At 40.0% G+C, this 16201-nt stretch overlaps 1 protein-coding gene across 5 annotated transcripts in view; it reads left to right on the forward strand.

Moving 5' to 3' along the window:
- The window catches only part of SLC10A7 (solute carrier family 10 member 7), a 136169-nt gene extending 122509 nt beyond the window's left edge, over positions 1-13660 (forward strand). For 4 of the 5 annotated variants that reach the window (XM_074540786.1, XM_014265866.3, XM_026792374.2 and 1 more), the window contains 2 exons: positions 10058-10203; positions 13448-13660. In XM_074540786.1, coding sequence (XP_074396887.1) covers positions 10058-10203; positions 13448-13492 — 191 coding nt within the window. In that variant the 3' untranslated portion in view covers positions 13493-13660. Of the gene's footprint in view, positions 1-8000; positions 8067-10057; positions 10204-13447 lie in introns of those variants that run through there. The other variant, XM_074540787.1, reaches the window with a different exon arrangement.
- Positions 13661-16201: the final 2541 nt, after the last annotated feature.

The raw sequence follows: 16201 nt of genomic DNA on the forward strand, positions 1-16201 counted from the left end.
AGTGTAGTGTTTTTTCTCTGCTCCTGGCAGAGAACTTTCCTCTAAGGCAGTTATTCATCAAGGTCCTCTGCCTTTCACATAAAGATATAGAAAATAATCCTGGTTAATTGCTCTCTGAAAGTTTCCAATAGCAAGACTTTTGGTGCTGTTTTTTACCTTCAGAATTTTCCCATGAGTGTTGGACAGGAGACTTTACCACATCCTGCCATACCTCTTGGTGTTGGTAGTGCTTGAATTTGCATTTATAACTTTTACAGGCTTTTAGTCTCATTCCTTCCCCAGGTGTCTGATAAGGTGATGTAAGTGAAAATGATTCAGCTACTCCTCTGCCTGGAACTGGTGGGTGCTGTCCCTTGGGCAGAAGGGAAGCTGATGGGAGGAGAATGCTTCAAATAGTGAGGCTCTTCTGAAGGCTGTTTCTGGACCCCTCACTGCTGCCCAGAGAGTCAGGAACTCTCCCATTTCTGCTTCTGAGATCCCTCAGGAGTGGGCTTCGTGACTGCTAGAACCTTTTTGAAGTTTTGATACGGTGATTGTTTGGGCCAAAATGAAATCTTTTTCTCATCACTTCAGTCTTTGCCCAGCATTTTCTTGGAAGGAACATCAGGTTATTGTCTGGGCTTTTTCCTCAGCTCTGTGATTCTCCTCTATGTCTCTGGAAAAATAAGAACGAAGGGATTTGTGTTACGTGAGATGACTGTGGTGAGAACAGAAGCATCTTGATCTACTGCACTTTTCTTATGTTAGCATCTTTCTTTTGTAGGCAGGTGAGTCACATTTTTTAGCCTGGCAGTCTTCTAGAACCAACATTTTGTTCTTACCCACCAGTGTTATCAGTCAGGTTATCACCAAGTCCCTGTCATGTCTTCTCTCTCAGCAGACCCCAAAAAATGCCTGGGAAATGCTGTTACCTATTTCCAGTACAGCTGCAAAACCATGTATATCTGAATATAAATAATACCAGGTTTTATATAGATATGTTTATCTATATCAGAATATTAGCAAACTGAAATATAAGCAGAAGATTTCTGTAACGGGGTGAGTGTTTGCTGCTTGCACACAGCAATCACTGTCTTGCCCAGGAAGTCAAACTGACAGTTTGGGTAGGCTGTGGTCACTGAGATTGTCTGTGTCAGAGCATCAATCTTATTTTCTCTCATTGCTAATATGTGGCTTGCCCCTGTTTGCCTCCTTTGGAGCAGGGCATCCCTGGGTCTGAACTTTGCAGGGAAATGTGCTGGCAGGCCAGTCTGGCAGTAGGAAATGCCATAATCCAGTGAGTCATGGTGGCTTTTGGGCACAGAATACCTGCATACACATGCATACAGACAACCTACAGAATACCCTTGGTTTTTTAACAACTATCATGATCTAGTACATTTAATCTGTTGCAGTTTAGTCAAATTTGACCTCTCTGTGATTCTATAAGGGAAAATACTACAGCAAATTAGGGAATCTCCTTTCCTTTCTGACCTGAAACATATGTTTCTTTGATTAGACCTAGAATGTGGCAAGAAATTCTGTACCAGCTCCCAGGGCTTCCTTTTCATCTGTATAGGTTTTTTATTAATATTTAGAAAGTTTGCCTGCAGCAGTACTAAAATGTGCATCAGAGGACAACAGTTGTTTACTGTGTTTGAACTGAAGGATCTCTCCCAGGAGATCTCATTCACTTGAAGTTTACATCTCTCAATCTCGACTTGCAGAAAGGGATCGATGAATAACAATTGTCATTTCAGAGTTGCACCTCTCCAATTATTTATTTGGTTGTGTGTCTTTCCAGAAGCTCACGTAATTGGATCAGACACTAAAAACCAGATTGCAGGTTTTTAATGACAGCAGGCTCATACCTCTTTATAATGAAATAAAAAAAAGTAAACACACATATCCATCTGTAAAATGATAATGACACAGGAGCTCTCCCTCCCCACCTAAAACAGTTAAAGTTAATTTATCTGCTTTAAGAAAGTGCATTATACTCAGCAGACAGCTGACAGGTTACCCTTGGGAAGATCCATGTTTGGACATGACTCAAGTTGGTTTTTTTTACCTCAAGCTGGCAGAGGCTACGAGTGTCACCCATAGTAAAGCTGGTGACTATTGAAGATGATGTTGAGTCTCCCTGAGAGACTTGTATCTACATTTGCTCTCTCAGTGCACCTTCTGGCAGCCAGTCTGAGCTGCTGACTCCAGACACTTCTAAAGCAGTGGGTGCAAAGATGTGAGAAATCAACAGCAGCAGTGAAATCTGGAAATCTCCTGTTGCAGGAGAGTTTGGGAGTCTGGAGCAGGGATCCAGCTCTAAAAGCTGCCATGAGCACTGCCAGCACACAGCCCTATCCAGAGAGTTCTACAATAGCAGATAGTGTCCCATAGGATTTCAAGGTGTAGGGAGCTATTTCCTCCCAATGCCTTCCCAAATGGAGCAGTAAGATTTTCTAGCCTCATGTGTTCTTTTTTTGGCTACAGAAATTAGATGAATAAAGCAAAATTATAGGTTTTCCTTTATGAAAAGAAGGGTTTTCCTGGTTTTCTATTTATAACGAATTTGTGTGTCATGTTTTCCTTTGCATCAAGGTTACAGGTGGAGAAAAAGCTTTAAAAAAATTAGTATGAAACAGGTTTGAGCATAAACCTTTCCTGCCTGTCTTTACAAACATAATAAGAAAGACTATAAAACATTATTTTAATGGGTTTTTTTAATAATGTGTGTAGATATAATGAAAACTTTCATACTGTGAAATCTTAGCCTCAGCTGTGTGTGGAAAGGCAGTAGTGTTCAAGGAAAGAATCAAATTAATCAAATCTCAGCTTTGTGGGTTTAGGTTGCTTGTCTGTCTCTTTGTCCAGAATTCCTTTCATTAGTAGGTTTCCTGTATTAAACCTCTAAAAAGGGTTTTGAATTATATTAATTTTAGCTTTGTAACTTAGTTATTGATAGCAAATTTGTAATTCATTATCAATTTGCTGCCTGTTCTTTGAGTAAGTGGTGTATATATGAAGAGTGAGCTGATAACCAAGCAATAAAAAAAGCACTGAAGTGTGAGTGTGGGCTTACAGCAGGGCTACATCCACATTGTAGTGCCAAATTAAGAATAAGTCACATATGAAAAATGACTTAGGGTGTTCAAATCATTCCTGAATTCCCTGTTAACTAATTCCTACCACCATATTGTCAGCCAGGTGGAGGTGTTCTGGAGTCTCAGGCACCAGTCTTCAGTTGTTGATGTTAAATGTTTCATTGTTAGCAGCTGGTAAGATTGCCTATGCCGTTCATTAAACATCGCTTCCAATCTGAATGCACCCATTGAAGCCCCAGAAACAGACAAACTCTGCTTTCTTTCTCTTCCTCCCAGCTTTTGCAGTTTCATTTCCTTAAAACTTTGATAGTATCAAGATGTGCTGTTCCCTGGTAGCTGTACTTTCATTGCACTTGAATAACAGATTTCTGTATGAGTATTGTATATATATTAATATATGAAATATATTTTTTTTCTGAAGAGAAAGAATGAGCAAAAGCATTCAAAGCATATTAGGTTTTCTTCATTTTTAAAAATTTTGTTAGAGTTACAGCAAAAGGAAAATCCTCTTTCTCATTAATTTCTCTTCCTCTTCCTCCTTTACTTAAATATTGTACCAGTCCAGTCTCTTATAGCATAAATTCTTGCATCCCATAGAAGTGTATGGCTAATATCTGGCTACATCACTGATTAAGGGCAGAGCCTTCCCAGTAATTCTAGCCCTGCAAGGAGTAAATAATTTAATGTAATGCAAGGAGATTGTTCTTTCCCAAAGAGAGAGAAATGTTTTTGAAGATTAGGGTCCACACCTCCAAACTGAGCGAGGACAGCCTCCATTTTGCAGTTTTCCCCTGCAGTTCTTCCAGAGTCTTAAAATCTCACAGTCCCTTGTGTAATCTCCCCCTCAGATATTTGTTTGTACCACTCCATGAGCCTGGTTTTTGCTTTCCATTACACTTGTCACTGACCTGAAATATAAAAATGTACTGAAAAAAATTTCTTCTTTTTCCTGAGAACATTTTAGGCATGAATCTTGTTCATACAGCATGCATGTGGGCAAAAGGGCACAATTCTCCCTGCAATGTAATGTGATCTCATATTACATTGGAAGGTGCTTTCTTTGGCTGGAATGGGAATACTCAGTAGCCAGCAAATATTTGCATTGTTAGAGGTTGTCAGGTATCATTTAGCTATTTAGCTGAAAGAAACTGGTCCTTAGGGAAAAGCTTTTAGCTTGAATTCAGGGTGTGCTTTGGAGAGGGTATGGATGTAGGAAAAAGAATCCAGTTAATTTGTCCAAAGCATCTTTTTCTATCATAATCTCAGTATGTCATAGCACAGTCTGAACAAGGGCAAGAAACATCTATCCCTGCTTTGGCTTCACTGAGGACAGGCACCAAAACTAACCACAGCAATGATTTGCCTGGAAAGAAACAGGAAGCCCTTAAGAAAGTTTTCAAGTGAGATGAGCAGTACCTTGCTGTTCTGGCAGCCCTCTGCATGAACAACTCTTTTCTAATCCCCTAAATTGGGCACTGCCTGAATCTTGCCAGCCCTTCCCACCCTGCAGCCACTGGGCTCCAAGCAGAGCTGGTCTGAAACTTGGCAGTCAAATTTCAGGTGCTCGTTTGGCTCTGTCTTTGCAGCATAAATTCAGACCCTCCCTCTGGTAGTCTGGGAGAGGTTCAGCACAATATAAGCCCCTCTTTACAGGCCTTTTCTCAGATTAAAAGGGAAATAGCTGTTGGACCAATAATGTTCCTTTCACATCAATCCCTGAGAGGATCCTTCAGTAAGAGAGCGGCATGGAGAGCATCAGAGAAGCCACTATCATGCACTTGATTCATTTTGTGTATTGCACTTGAAGATTGTAGCAATTGAAGGTTCTGAAATACATTCACAAGTACAAAGGAGAGGTAAAAATTCAGAGGTAAAGCTTTTCTTCCAAGTATTTCCAGTGTCTCTTTGTGAGGATTCTTTGGCATTCTGATTCCTGATTGCCTGATGGTTCCATAGCCCTAGGGTGACCTCTCTGTTTTGCCCCAAATCTCTTTTCCTGAGAAGAAATGCTGCAGCCTTTTGTGATGTGGAATGTGTTTCAGTAATGTAGGCAATAAAGGTTTAGGATAAATTGTTTGTTATGAAGACATTGAAGTGAAAAAACATATACAGTGAAGTATGGAAGTAGAGCACTAGCAATAATTCTGCTTTGGGTGGGAGAGATAATGGCCTGTGTTTCGGTGGTAATAAAAATGTTCTATTAAGTTCTCTGAACCCATTGCAATGTGATAGAAAACAGCAAATGATGAAACAGTGCTTTAAGGGGAGCTTACACATCCAGCAAGCATAAAATAAACATTTTAAAATAGAAAAAAAACCCCTGATTTCCAGTACTTATTGTTTTATCATTTCCATCATGGGTATAGGATAAAAGAAAACTCTTACTTGCTTGTTAGAAGAAGAAAGCTCCTACTTGAAGTTCTTACTTGGCAGATGTCAGTTGAAAGCTCTGCTAAGGAATATGCTGCAATGTCAAACTCTGTTGGGTAATTTTAGACAAATGTGTCATGTGTGACATGGAAATATGGCAGGCTGTACATTAGTGATTTCCCAAGTGTTTGGATCAGGTAGTAATGTGCTGAGAAAGTGCTCTTTATCTCTCCACACTGTGTACTTGTATAGCAGTGGGGAAAGGCTTTTGGTAGAAATTACTTTAGTCAGAAAAAGAATCCATTTACAATATGTGCCTTCTAACATCTTTCAGACAATGCATTGTATTAAAGAGGCATTTTTTGATTAATGTTTTATAAACATTTTTCAGCATGACAGCTTAAAGTCCCTGTAAAATTGTAAATGCGTGCATAGTGCTCACTTCCATAAAGTCAAATGCCATCTCATAAAGTCTAGTTGGATCCTGTCAGTGACAGTGACACAGAATCAGAACCTTGGAGCATTAAAATTAATTTGCTTCATTTATATTACTGCAGTGATAGCTAGATGAAAAGAGTCCTATATTTAAATTATCTTTAAAATACCTTCAAATCTTTTAGGGTTTTTTATTATTATTATTTTACAGTTAACTAAATGTAGTGAAGTGCAGCATAATATTTTCATGGGCCTTTTAGGAAATGTGAAAATAGCAAAGGGGAAAGGAGAGGATGTGGGAGGCTATACTGGGTGCAGACTGGGGGAAGGATTAAGTAGCTTTCAGTTGAGCAGGTTATTAGAGAAGCAGTGGCCTTTGGCCAGGGCTGATAATCCACAGCCTTGGAGCCAAGCTGGAACACCCTGGAGCAATGGAGAGCTGCAAGAGCAGTGCTCTCACTCCTCCTTGCTGCTGTTGAACGTCAGGGATAAAGTTTCCTTTGCTTTCCTCAGGTTTGCAAAGTGCTTAATGTGGAAAAAGAAGAGCTGAGTGAGGACACAAAAAAGGGAGAAAACTGCAATGTGCTCCCTGTTACAGACCTGACTTCTCTCAGCTGCAGTGGGACTGTGATGTTGGTGCCCTTGCCCTTAGTGGAGCTGAGTGATTCTAGTGGAAGTACCCGAAACTTATATGGCTGCAATGACAAGAATCAAAGGTCTTGGGAAGCAAACCCTTGGAGGCTGAAAGCATGGGAGTGGAGGAGGGAAAAGGAGGAAGGGAGAAAACACAAACAGAAAAAGAGCCTCTGAACGCCAGGGCCAAAGAGCAAGGAGGAAGATGGGAACATGGGGGAGCACTGATAGGAGAAACATACCCAAACAAAGGGGAAGAGGGAAATTTGGGGTAAAAAGCTGGGAATACCAATGATCTTGTTTGAAAGGGATACCTGTAGAACAGTCTGGTGTTTCTCCCTTCTGCTGCAGCTCTCTGTAGTTCTAGTCAGGTGGGGTGCTGCTGTCTCATCCCACTCCGGTCTTTGGAGGAAGATGGGAAGCTTGTTGAAGCCCCACTTTGAGCAAAGCTGACCAACTTAGCACCAAAGCACAGAAGACAACTGAAGACAACTTTGTTATTCAGGTCTCCTGATATTTAGTGAGTGAGGGTCTTTGGCAGAGAGTTGAACCAGATTGCTGGAAGCTTCTAACTCCATAAACCACAGCAGCATGAAGAAGTGTTTTGGCATGAGCCTTCAGTGCTTGTTTTTCTCCCAAGTGTTTATAGATAGATAGATAGATAGATAGATAGATAGATAGATAGATAGATATATGAGAAAAATGTAGTTGTTTTTGTGTTCATTTTAAAAGAGGTAGAAGTAACTATTAGAGCATGTTTTCCTTAATTAGATATTTGCATGGGTTTTATATGTTTGGAAAACATTAGCAGTCATACTCATGCTTGCAGCTGCTACATATTGCTACTAAAATGTTTAGATGGCATTTTTAAAAATAAATACCACTCATGCTGTTTAGTTTAGCTTTGTGGTAATGTCACTAACACAAGCATTTGGGACTACACTATGGGGATCGCTGTCACGAAATATTTTCTGAGAGTTGCATACTGGCAAAGTTAGAATTCATAAAGATCAGAAAGTGCATGAAAAGGCAACAAGGGTGGGTTTCTTTTCTTTCCAATAGACTAGTCCTTACCTGTAAAAATTATTATTATTCCCTCTTCTCATCAGTTAGCATTTCCTGGTAAATAATAGGAACTTTAATTGCACATTAGTAGCTTCCAGGAAATGTTGTTGTGACATGTATTTAAACAAGCTGTGAATTAAGAACCTCTTTCTACCCAGTGATCTAATTATATTGTCACGCTAATTGTAGTACTTTGTATTTCTCTTTGACAACTTTAATTTTCTTTTCCTAGTTTACAGAAATAGTTTTCCTCTAGAGAATTTACCTTTTAAGCTGGAATTTCATTTATTTCTTTCAGAAAATGTACAGTTATCTAAAGCATGTCTCAGTCACTTTGGATGCATTCTGTTCACGTCTGTGCCATTAGTTTCTGTGTCATCTTAGGCTAGTCATTGTAGTGTTTCTGATTCTCTGTAGGAGCCCTCTTCAGCTTTCTAAAATGTTTTTGGATCTGTGGATGAAATTGCACTACCAAAACACCAGGTACTGTCTAACAAACAGAAACACAGCATGTTCATATCTTGGGACTCTAGTGTATTTTTCTGTGATTAGAAAATAGAAAAGGACCCACGAGGGTCAAGTTGAGATGTGGAAACAGGCAATAAAACCTTTATCTCTTTACAAAAACAGTATGATGGGCATTTGGGGTAAATTACATGCCTTAATATAATGCAAATGCCCATTTAATTTCTATCTAAATATTATTTATTCCCAAGCCCCAGAAATTAGTGTTAATAATAAGCAACTGTGTGATAGCTCTATGATGTTGTTTTGAAGGCAATTATAATACTGAAATAAAGCATGCAAGCCTTTATTTATTTGATTTAATCCATCCCTGCAAATATACACATAGGTAAAGACTACGAGCACAGGCATGAGATTTTAGTGGTGTAATGTGTTGAAGATAATAATAATAATGATAATGATAATAATAATAATTACAAGAAATGGTGCTGTGAAGCATCATGAAGATTTCAGCAAGCCCAGACATACATCAATGTGTGGTACTGGTGAAGTGGTAATATTCAACAAATAAGCTGTTTGCTCACATAGGGAGTGGTCAAGGTTATTAAAGAAAGCCTGAAGTGACGTTGAGAATGGGAGTTTATCCAAGATATAAAGAAAAGTTTCCATAAATATGACAGGTTTGGCTGATCTGAGGCATCTCCTCCTGGGGAACTGGAGGGTGTGTGGCACAAACCTCAATGTTTTGCCATTCCTGGGAAAGGAGACAAAGCAGAGCCAGGCTGGATGGGGATTGGAGCAACCTGGTCTGGTGGAAGGTTGCTCCAAGGAAGGTGTCTCTGTGGCAAGGGGCTGGAACAAGATGGTCCTGAGGTCCCTTCCAACCCAGAGCTCTCTGTGATTCTGTGAGACACTCAGATGAGCTCTGTGAAAAGCGTGTGCAGTCTGCTTCACGTCAAGGCTGGTGCTGGCAGAGGACTCCTAGAGTGACATTTAAGATGAGCGACAAAATAAGGTGCATTCTCAGGAGGCTCCTGAGGCATCACAGCTGCTCTTGTTGGCAGCTGTGCAAATATCTGGTCAGGCAAGACAGAGCTGGTTGCAGGTTTTGTCCACACCTGCACTTTGTGGAGCATGCTAGCAAAGTTCCAAGATTTAAACAGGTAGTTTTGAACAGTAATATGTACAAAGTAGGCATAATTGGTTTCATTACTGCAGAAGTGAATAAAACTTATTTTTACATATCACATCATCAAGCAGGAAGATTGTGCACAGAGATATCTGATAGAATTAGCACTGCTGAGTGAAAATTCCAGCTCTTGGAAAAAATGGCCCATCTCTAGATCTTAGCACTCACTTCTTCCAGCATCTAGCAACTTCTGTACTCCAGCTGCTGCCCAACTCTTTGTGGGCAGGTTCACTTCACATTGCTCACCCAGCTGACTGAATCTTTTGTCTCATGGATCAGTCAAAGCAAGGAAGGCTCTCATTTGGATGCTCACCAACTGGAGGGAATGTACAAGCAAAACATGACCCTCTTCCAGTGGAGAACAGACCAAAGAACGGTTGCAAAGGTTACAAGCAGGAGTTGGGCAGGTTGGATGGAGGACAATCATGTGAGCACAGAACAGCCCAGTGAGAGGAGATAGTAAAGAAGCAGTACAGAGCTGTGGTCAGCAGCTGAACAGTCATGATATACAGTACATTCTGCTATAGCAAGTTTTCAGCAGCAGTTTTTATTTACTGCAATATTAGCATCATTAGAAAAGATCTTTTATGGCATTCCCTACTCCACCCTTTCTGCCACAGAACTTTCTCTGCCATGTATTTTTTGTATTCATGCTCTTGCTCATTTGGGTTGACTTTTTAATATATAAAACATTTCAGCTCATTTTGGGATTTCTTTTTTTTTTATTATTGTGAAATGTCAGTACAATATAAAATGTTTTGCTTTTATCTGGAGCTCGAAGTCTGAGGTGAGAGTCTGTCTCCTGTTTTTCTGCCTGCAGGGATTCCCATGCTGAAAATAGTATTTGCAGGTTATGAATACCTGTCCTTAATTTCCGTCCCTTTGCTCATCTATCATCCTGCTCAGATCCTTCTTGGCAGTCTGTTGGTACCAACAATAAAATCCTGGATGGTTTCTAGGCAAAAGGTAAGGATTGCTGGATTTGATTTATAATGGCAAGTGTACTGTGAGGGAAAAAATACCAAAACACATGTCCTAAACTCCTGGGGTTCCTTCTGTGGTTGGGATTTTTCTATTTCCTTGCTTCCTCTACAACAATGATAAACACAGCAGTATCAAAATAAAAGTGCAGAACTTTATCCTGCTTGAAAAGGGGATTCAAGAGACTCTGAAAAAGTTCAAAGCATGAAGTTAGACCTCTACAGTTAATTCAAGTTACAAATTAATTCAAATTATGAATTCAGAATATGCCCCATAAGAATGTCTCCATCCATTAGCTGCTTAATAATCACAGCTTTGGATCTTCTTTATGGAGAAGTGACAAAGATGTGTTGGCTGGCATGGGAGCTGGGGAAATGAGGTAAAATAAGGACACTTTCTGAACTGGATGGAAGCAGAATGAAAACTTTTTTTCCCCTTCCTGCCCATTTGTGTTACTCCTTACAATAGCAAGAAATCTACAGCAGTCTGGGTCATCCCACTTCATGCCAAAATTTAAGCATGGGATAACTTGTAGGATTATAGACTATAACCCAGAGGGTTTGGAATCAACATCACTGAATCAAATTATGTATATTTCGGTACAAATTGAAGGTATTGACATCTGACAGCCATTCTGTCATCTATGTGAGAAGATTGCAGTGGTTTTAGTCAGATTCTCAGAATAACCACCCTGCAAAAGCTAGTCCATGAGATCAGATTTAATGCTGTCTTTTAATGTTCTGAGATAATAAAGATCAAGAAGCTGCAGCAACTGAAGCAACCTTTGGCAGCCATTTTCAGTGAGGGTTGAGAACTACTGAGCAGCTCCATCAGCACCCTGCATTTGCCATTTAGCAGTGGAGAAATTTTATTGCTAACACTCATATTTCCAATTTTCAGCAAAACCCAGTGGCTGTCATTTTACAGCTTCACTAAACTAACCTTGCTGTCTTGAATGCTAAAATCCCAAATCAGTGATTTTCATGTGTTATCTGAACTGTAAAAAGCAGGAAAATTCTCAGTTTTCAGAAACTGTGTTCAGAAATCAGACCTGGTTAATATATACTGGTCTGAGTATCTGAAAATGAAAATCTGAGAATCCAGTGGCAATTATCCATCAGTCTGAAAATCAGGGCTTTTCTTTTAATCAGAAATTATCAGGAGACTTTACCTGTGGTATAAAGAAAATTCCATGCTATTCCTGTAGAAAGACAGCCTGAAGTTTATGCTGCTGGTGACAGAACAATCCCTGCAATGCTGACTTCTTTTCAGCATCTCAGGAGTGGGGCTGGAGCTCATCCAGACCTCCCTGATTCTCAGGGCAGTAATGGCCTTTAGGGGCTGCTGTCAGCTGCTGCAAATTAAAACAGCCTTTAAACAGAGCATCAGAACAGTCAAGTAGTACTGGAGAGATTTACAGTTCACCAGCACTAGTTTCTTATTCATTAAGCATCAAATAAACCTCCTGTGCTAAGCAGACTGTAATGCCACTGTAGAACCACTTTGGGGGATTGTTGTTCTGTTGCTGCAGCTTCTTCAGTTGGTCTTCTGTATTATTCACAAATGTTATTTTAATTACTCTTTGAAAAAAATCAATGAGGTTGGCTCTGGTACAGTTGCAATAAGTATAATAGAAGTGAATGTTGAGACTGGATAATGGTCTCCTGCTTTGAAAATAAACATGTCATCATCACCCTTGATGTTTATTTTCTACAAACACCTTTGCTTCATTCTGGCATCTCTCTTGCAGGGGGAGGCAGTTATCCAGTCACATACTCAACTGCAGTGACATTCTTACTTAATTATGATAGTACATGTGATCGGTTGTATGAAATTGAATTTAAATATTTAGAGGTTCATCTACACTAAGGTATTTCTACTTTGTAAATATGGCAGCAGAATCTGCCAAACTACAAAGTTAAAAAATTGTTTCCCCAAACAAAGTGTGGAATAATGTCTCTCTTTCCAAAGTCTCTTGCTGAATAACATCCAAAAGTCTAATCTCAAAGGGCTGGATTTAACAATAGTTAAATGCTGGTGTTTCTGAGGGGAATATATCCCATTTATTTTTAAAGGTTTGGGATTTTTTTAAGGGTTTACATTTGTGCTGGAGTGATTTTCAAGCAGTGCTTACAAGCTTTAAGTGTACAATATTAAAGGTTAATATCTACAATAAGAAGCCCCATCAGGCATTTCTCAGACTGAAAATTGCTTGTTTAGCCAACCCGCTGGAAACAAGAACTCAGACAAATGCCAGTCTGTCAGGGCTCTTCACCCAAAAGACTTCCTTCAGAAAAAGAGAGGTTCCAAATTTCAGCAATTTGCTAATTTGTCTAAATTCCTCTCACCTGGGCCAATTTGTCCGATCTAAGAAGGCACTGAGCTGTTTTTTGCTGCTGAGCACACCAAGAGCCAGCACCCTTCCAGTACCCACACTTTCACAGAAGCAGCTGAAAACCCAATGCTTTCTGAGCCTATCATGTTTGTCTCCTTACTTAGAGAGGCTGCTTCCTACCAAAATGGAAGCATGAGCACTGAGCTGAACTTTTGTCACACACTGAATAAATATCTCAGCCACCATAATTGGCCAGCCCTGTGAGGAACACAGAGCTGGACCCTGCTGTCAAAAAAGAAAGGGGTTTCTTTCTTCCTCAGCAACAATGGAGCTACAAAGATGTCAGGTGTCCCCTGGCATAAGATCACCTCTGGACTGATGGACTTTGGCTATTTCTTACCTTTTCTCAGAAAGGAGGGTATAAACATCAAAGGTGCATGACATCCACCACTGCAGCAGTGATTATCCTCTGAGCAGGCTTTGAGCCATGTGGAAGGAAGCCAGGCACACAAAGGTGTTGGCACACATTTTCTTCACTGTCTTTCCTTAAGTGGGTCTGAAGCTCTTTCTTCTGTGCCACAAGTGGTTTGAGTGGGGTCCAAATGGTCACTTTGTAAAAGGCACCTGAGACCCAGCTCTGCTTCCTTCACAGGCACTGTAGCCGTGGTCCTTGGGGTTCCTCTGTAAGGCTCTCTGTGTAAGGGGAGGTTGTGATGGGCTATGAGACACAAACATCATCTCAGAGCCCACAGCCTGTCAGCTGCACGCTGACTCCTCTCTCAGCCGATCAGTACACACAGTGTTGTGTTGCCCTTTATAAATGAGACTCTTACCTTGTGCTGTTGCTTGTCTTTAAAGGTATAAAAAAGTGACTGTTTTGTTTCCTGTTCACAGGCACAGAAATTAACCAGGCAGCCCAAAGCACCCGTGAAGGTATAATGGTGGAGATGGCCTGTGTCACAGTGAATGTATATATGTACTATACTGTACACACGGACAATTGACACAGCTGGGTTTTGTGAATGTTGCTTTAGTGCATATTTTATTTTTTTATATATATCTATATATATCTATATATATATTAAAAGATACCTGTTAAGTGCCTTACAGATGCATTTTGGCAAAAGCATTGTTTTCAGAAGCCACTTTGTTGGTTGCTGCAAGAGGTTGTACAGTATTTTGAAGTCCATTAGTTTATTTTTCTAACTGAGTGAATGGTCACGACTGACAGCTGGTTCTTCCATTGCCCCTGCTTTGAAGCCAGGGTGCACCAGCAGCAAGTCTCTGTTTTAAACTAGCCAAAATGACCAGGAGCCTATCCCACTGCTGGCTTACCAGCTCTTCTCTTGGGGAAGAGCTATCTGAAGGTTTTTTTCTGAGATTGACTTGAATTTCTGTGTGACTCTGTTACACTCCCTAGTCATATGACTGTGACATGCCTTTTTCTTCTGAGTTTGTGTATACTCAGCATGGGGCCATCCAATGGATAGAAGCTGAAAAGCATGAATTATTTGCATTTGTTGACACAGTTGTCTAGACATTCCTTCAAAGTTAATGGTATCTCAAGAAAATTCTTTCAATTCCATTGTATGATATTGTGCCATTGTATATCTTAAATGCCTCATAAGTTTCTTCAAAGAAATGGTCTGGTGCTTGGGTTATGAGTGAAGTATTTGTGTTTGCAGCTAGGAGATCTTTTTATCATTTACCCCTGAGGAACATGAATTTTTGGTTTTCTTTTTTTTCTTCGCCTTCCCCCTGTGCAATGCACAGCGACCTGCACAGAGAATTTAGGATGCTGAAACAGAGCCTTTATTGTAATAAGCCAAGCTGTGTTTTCTCTATTACTGCATTGGTAATGAAGAGTAGCTTATGAGGACAAGAAAGTTGACAATTTATTATTTTTTTGCTAATTAAAAGGATCCTTATAGTAACAGAAACACTATCTTAGCTCATTTGACAATCAATCACAACTTTTTAAAAAATAATATTACTCTTTCTAATAAACTTAGGTGAAAAAAGAATACAAAATACTATTTCTAGGCATTGAAGAGAAAGGAATGCAGGCATATATTTAAGAATGCATCCAGCACTACATCTTGTCTGGGAGATGAAGATTTCAGAAACCTGCTCTAGTCCAGACTGGGGGCAGTACCCCTCTGCAAAAACTGTGCTGGCAATTGTGCTCATTAAAATATTGAGTAAGGAAAGGAATAGGTCAATGTGGGATCAATATAAATGCAGAGCTTCCATGTGTGTCATGGTGAACATTGCACCTAAAGGTGTGGCTGAGTGCAAACACCTTGCAGCAAGTCTGTAGGTGATAAGCAAACGTAGGTGATAAGAGCTCTGATAAGGCTGTAAGCCTTTACACAAGCTGAAGATCTATGTGAAAATAGGCATGTGAAATTCATATCCTTTTGCCTTACTGAAAAACAAAAAATGTGCTTGGTTTACCTAGTCTGTTACTTCCTGTCCTGTGAACAAGAGGAAAAAAGTAATCTGGTACCAATCCTTGGTGCTTTATGTGATGGCCACTCCCTGTTGCCATCTCTGTGAGCTGACAGCATCACCCTGCTCACAACTGGCACACCAGTAAAAGGACCATGTGACAAAGGTGTGGGAGGTGGCACATGCCACCTTCTTTCCTTCCCTGGAGGGGGGATCAAGCTCTCCCTGAGTAGGCAAGAGGCTGAGGGACATTGCCCATGTCCCCAGGGCTCTGCTCTCTTCCCACTGGGCAGTGAGTTCACAGTTTGATCAGTGCATCCCCAGGTAGCACAGGCAGATCCACAAACAGGCCTGCTAGGAAATGGAGAGTTCCTGGGCCAAATTCAAGGTTCCACTTCCTTAAGCATTCTAAGTGGTGACTGGTTCCATATGGGGAAAAATTGCTCTGGGTTTAAAACTCTGCTTGTAGCAGGGGACAGTGTCCAGACTCAGGACAGTTTCTTTATGTTCTACTTCCATAAACCTGAATTTCCAGAGAATATAAAGTCTTAGTCCCAATCCCAGTGAAATCAATGACTCTTTCTGTTGGTTTTGAATGGCGAGACAACAGCCCAGAGGCAATGTTCCCTTTTCAAAATACATAGCAGGGGTTCAAGCAGACAGCAGCTGACTGTGGTTGTGTCAATGCTAAATAATCAGAACACTGCAAGTACCCTTACTGAGCTACCTCTGTGTACTGAATCTCTGCCTTTCAGTACTTCCAACAACCTGCTTAGATTCCATTGAACACATCCTTTGTTTTTGGGGTTTTTTTTTCAACATTTAGGACTATTTCAAATTGTTTTACAATGTAGTTTTGTTAGTCTCTTTACAAAGTCCTTGTTGATTGCTTTGGGGCAGCTTAAATATTGTGTATGAGTGTTGGAGGTGTTGGTCTAAAGGGAACATCAAGCTAAACTGAAATAGATATTTTGAATTCATACTTAATGAAACTGAATTGTGCACATCAATTCTGTTAAGACTGTTGAAATGTTTGTTTTATGACTTGCTATATGTCTTTAATAAACAGAATGGTTTTGAATTCAATTTTGTTAAAAGGAAAACAAGATAAAATTATTTATCCTTTAGGTCACATTTTTACCTCTGTTGTCTGTTTTATTCTTTTGTGGGTGAGCTTTTAAACTTTTTGCTTGTTTT

This window comes from Zonotrichia albicollis, chromosome 5, assembly GCF_047830755.1.
Source record: "Zonotrichia albicollis isolate bZonAlb1 chromosome 5, bZonAlb1.hap1, whole genome shotgun sequence".
Lineage (NCBI taxonomy): Eukaryota > Metazoa > Chordata > Aves > Passeriformes > Passerellidae > Zonotrichia > Zonotrichia albicollis.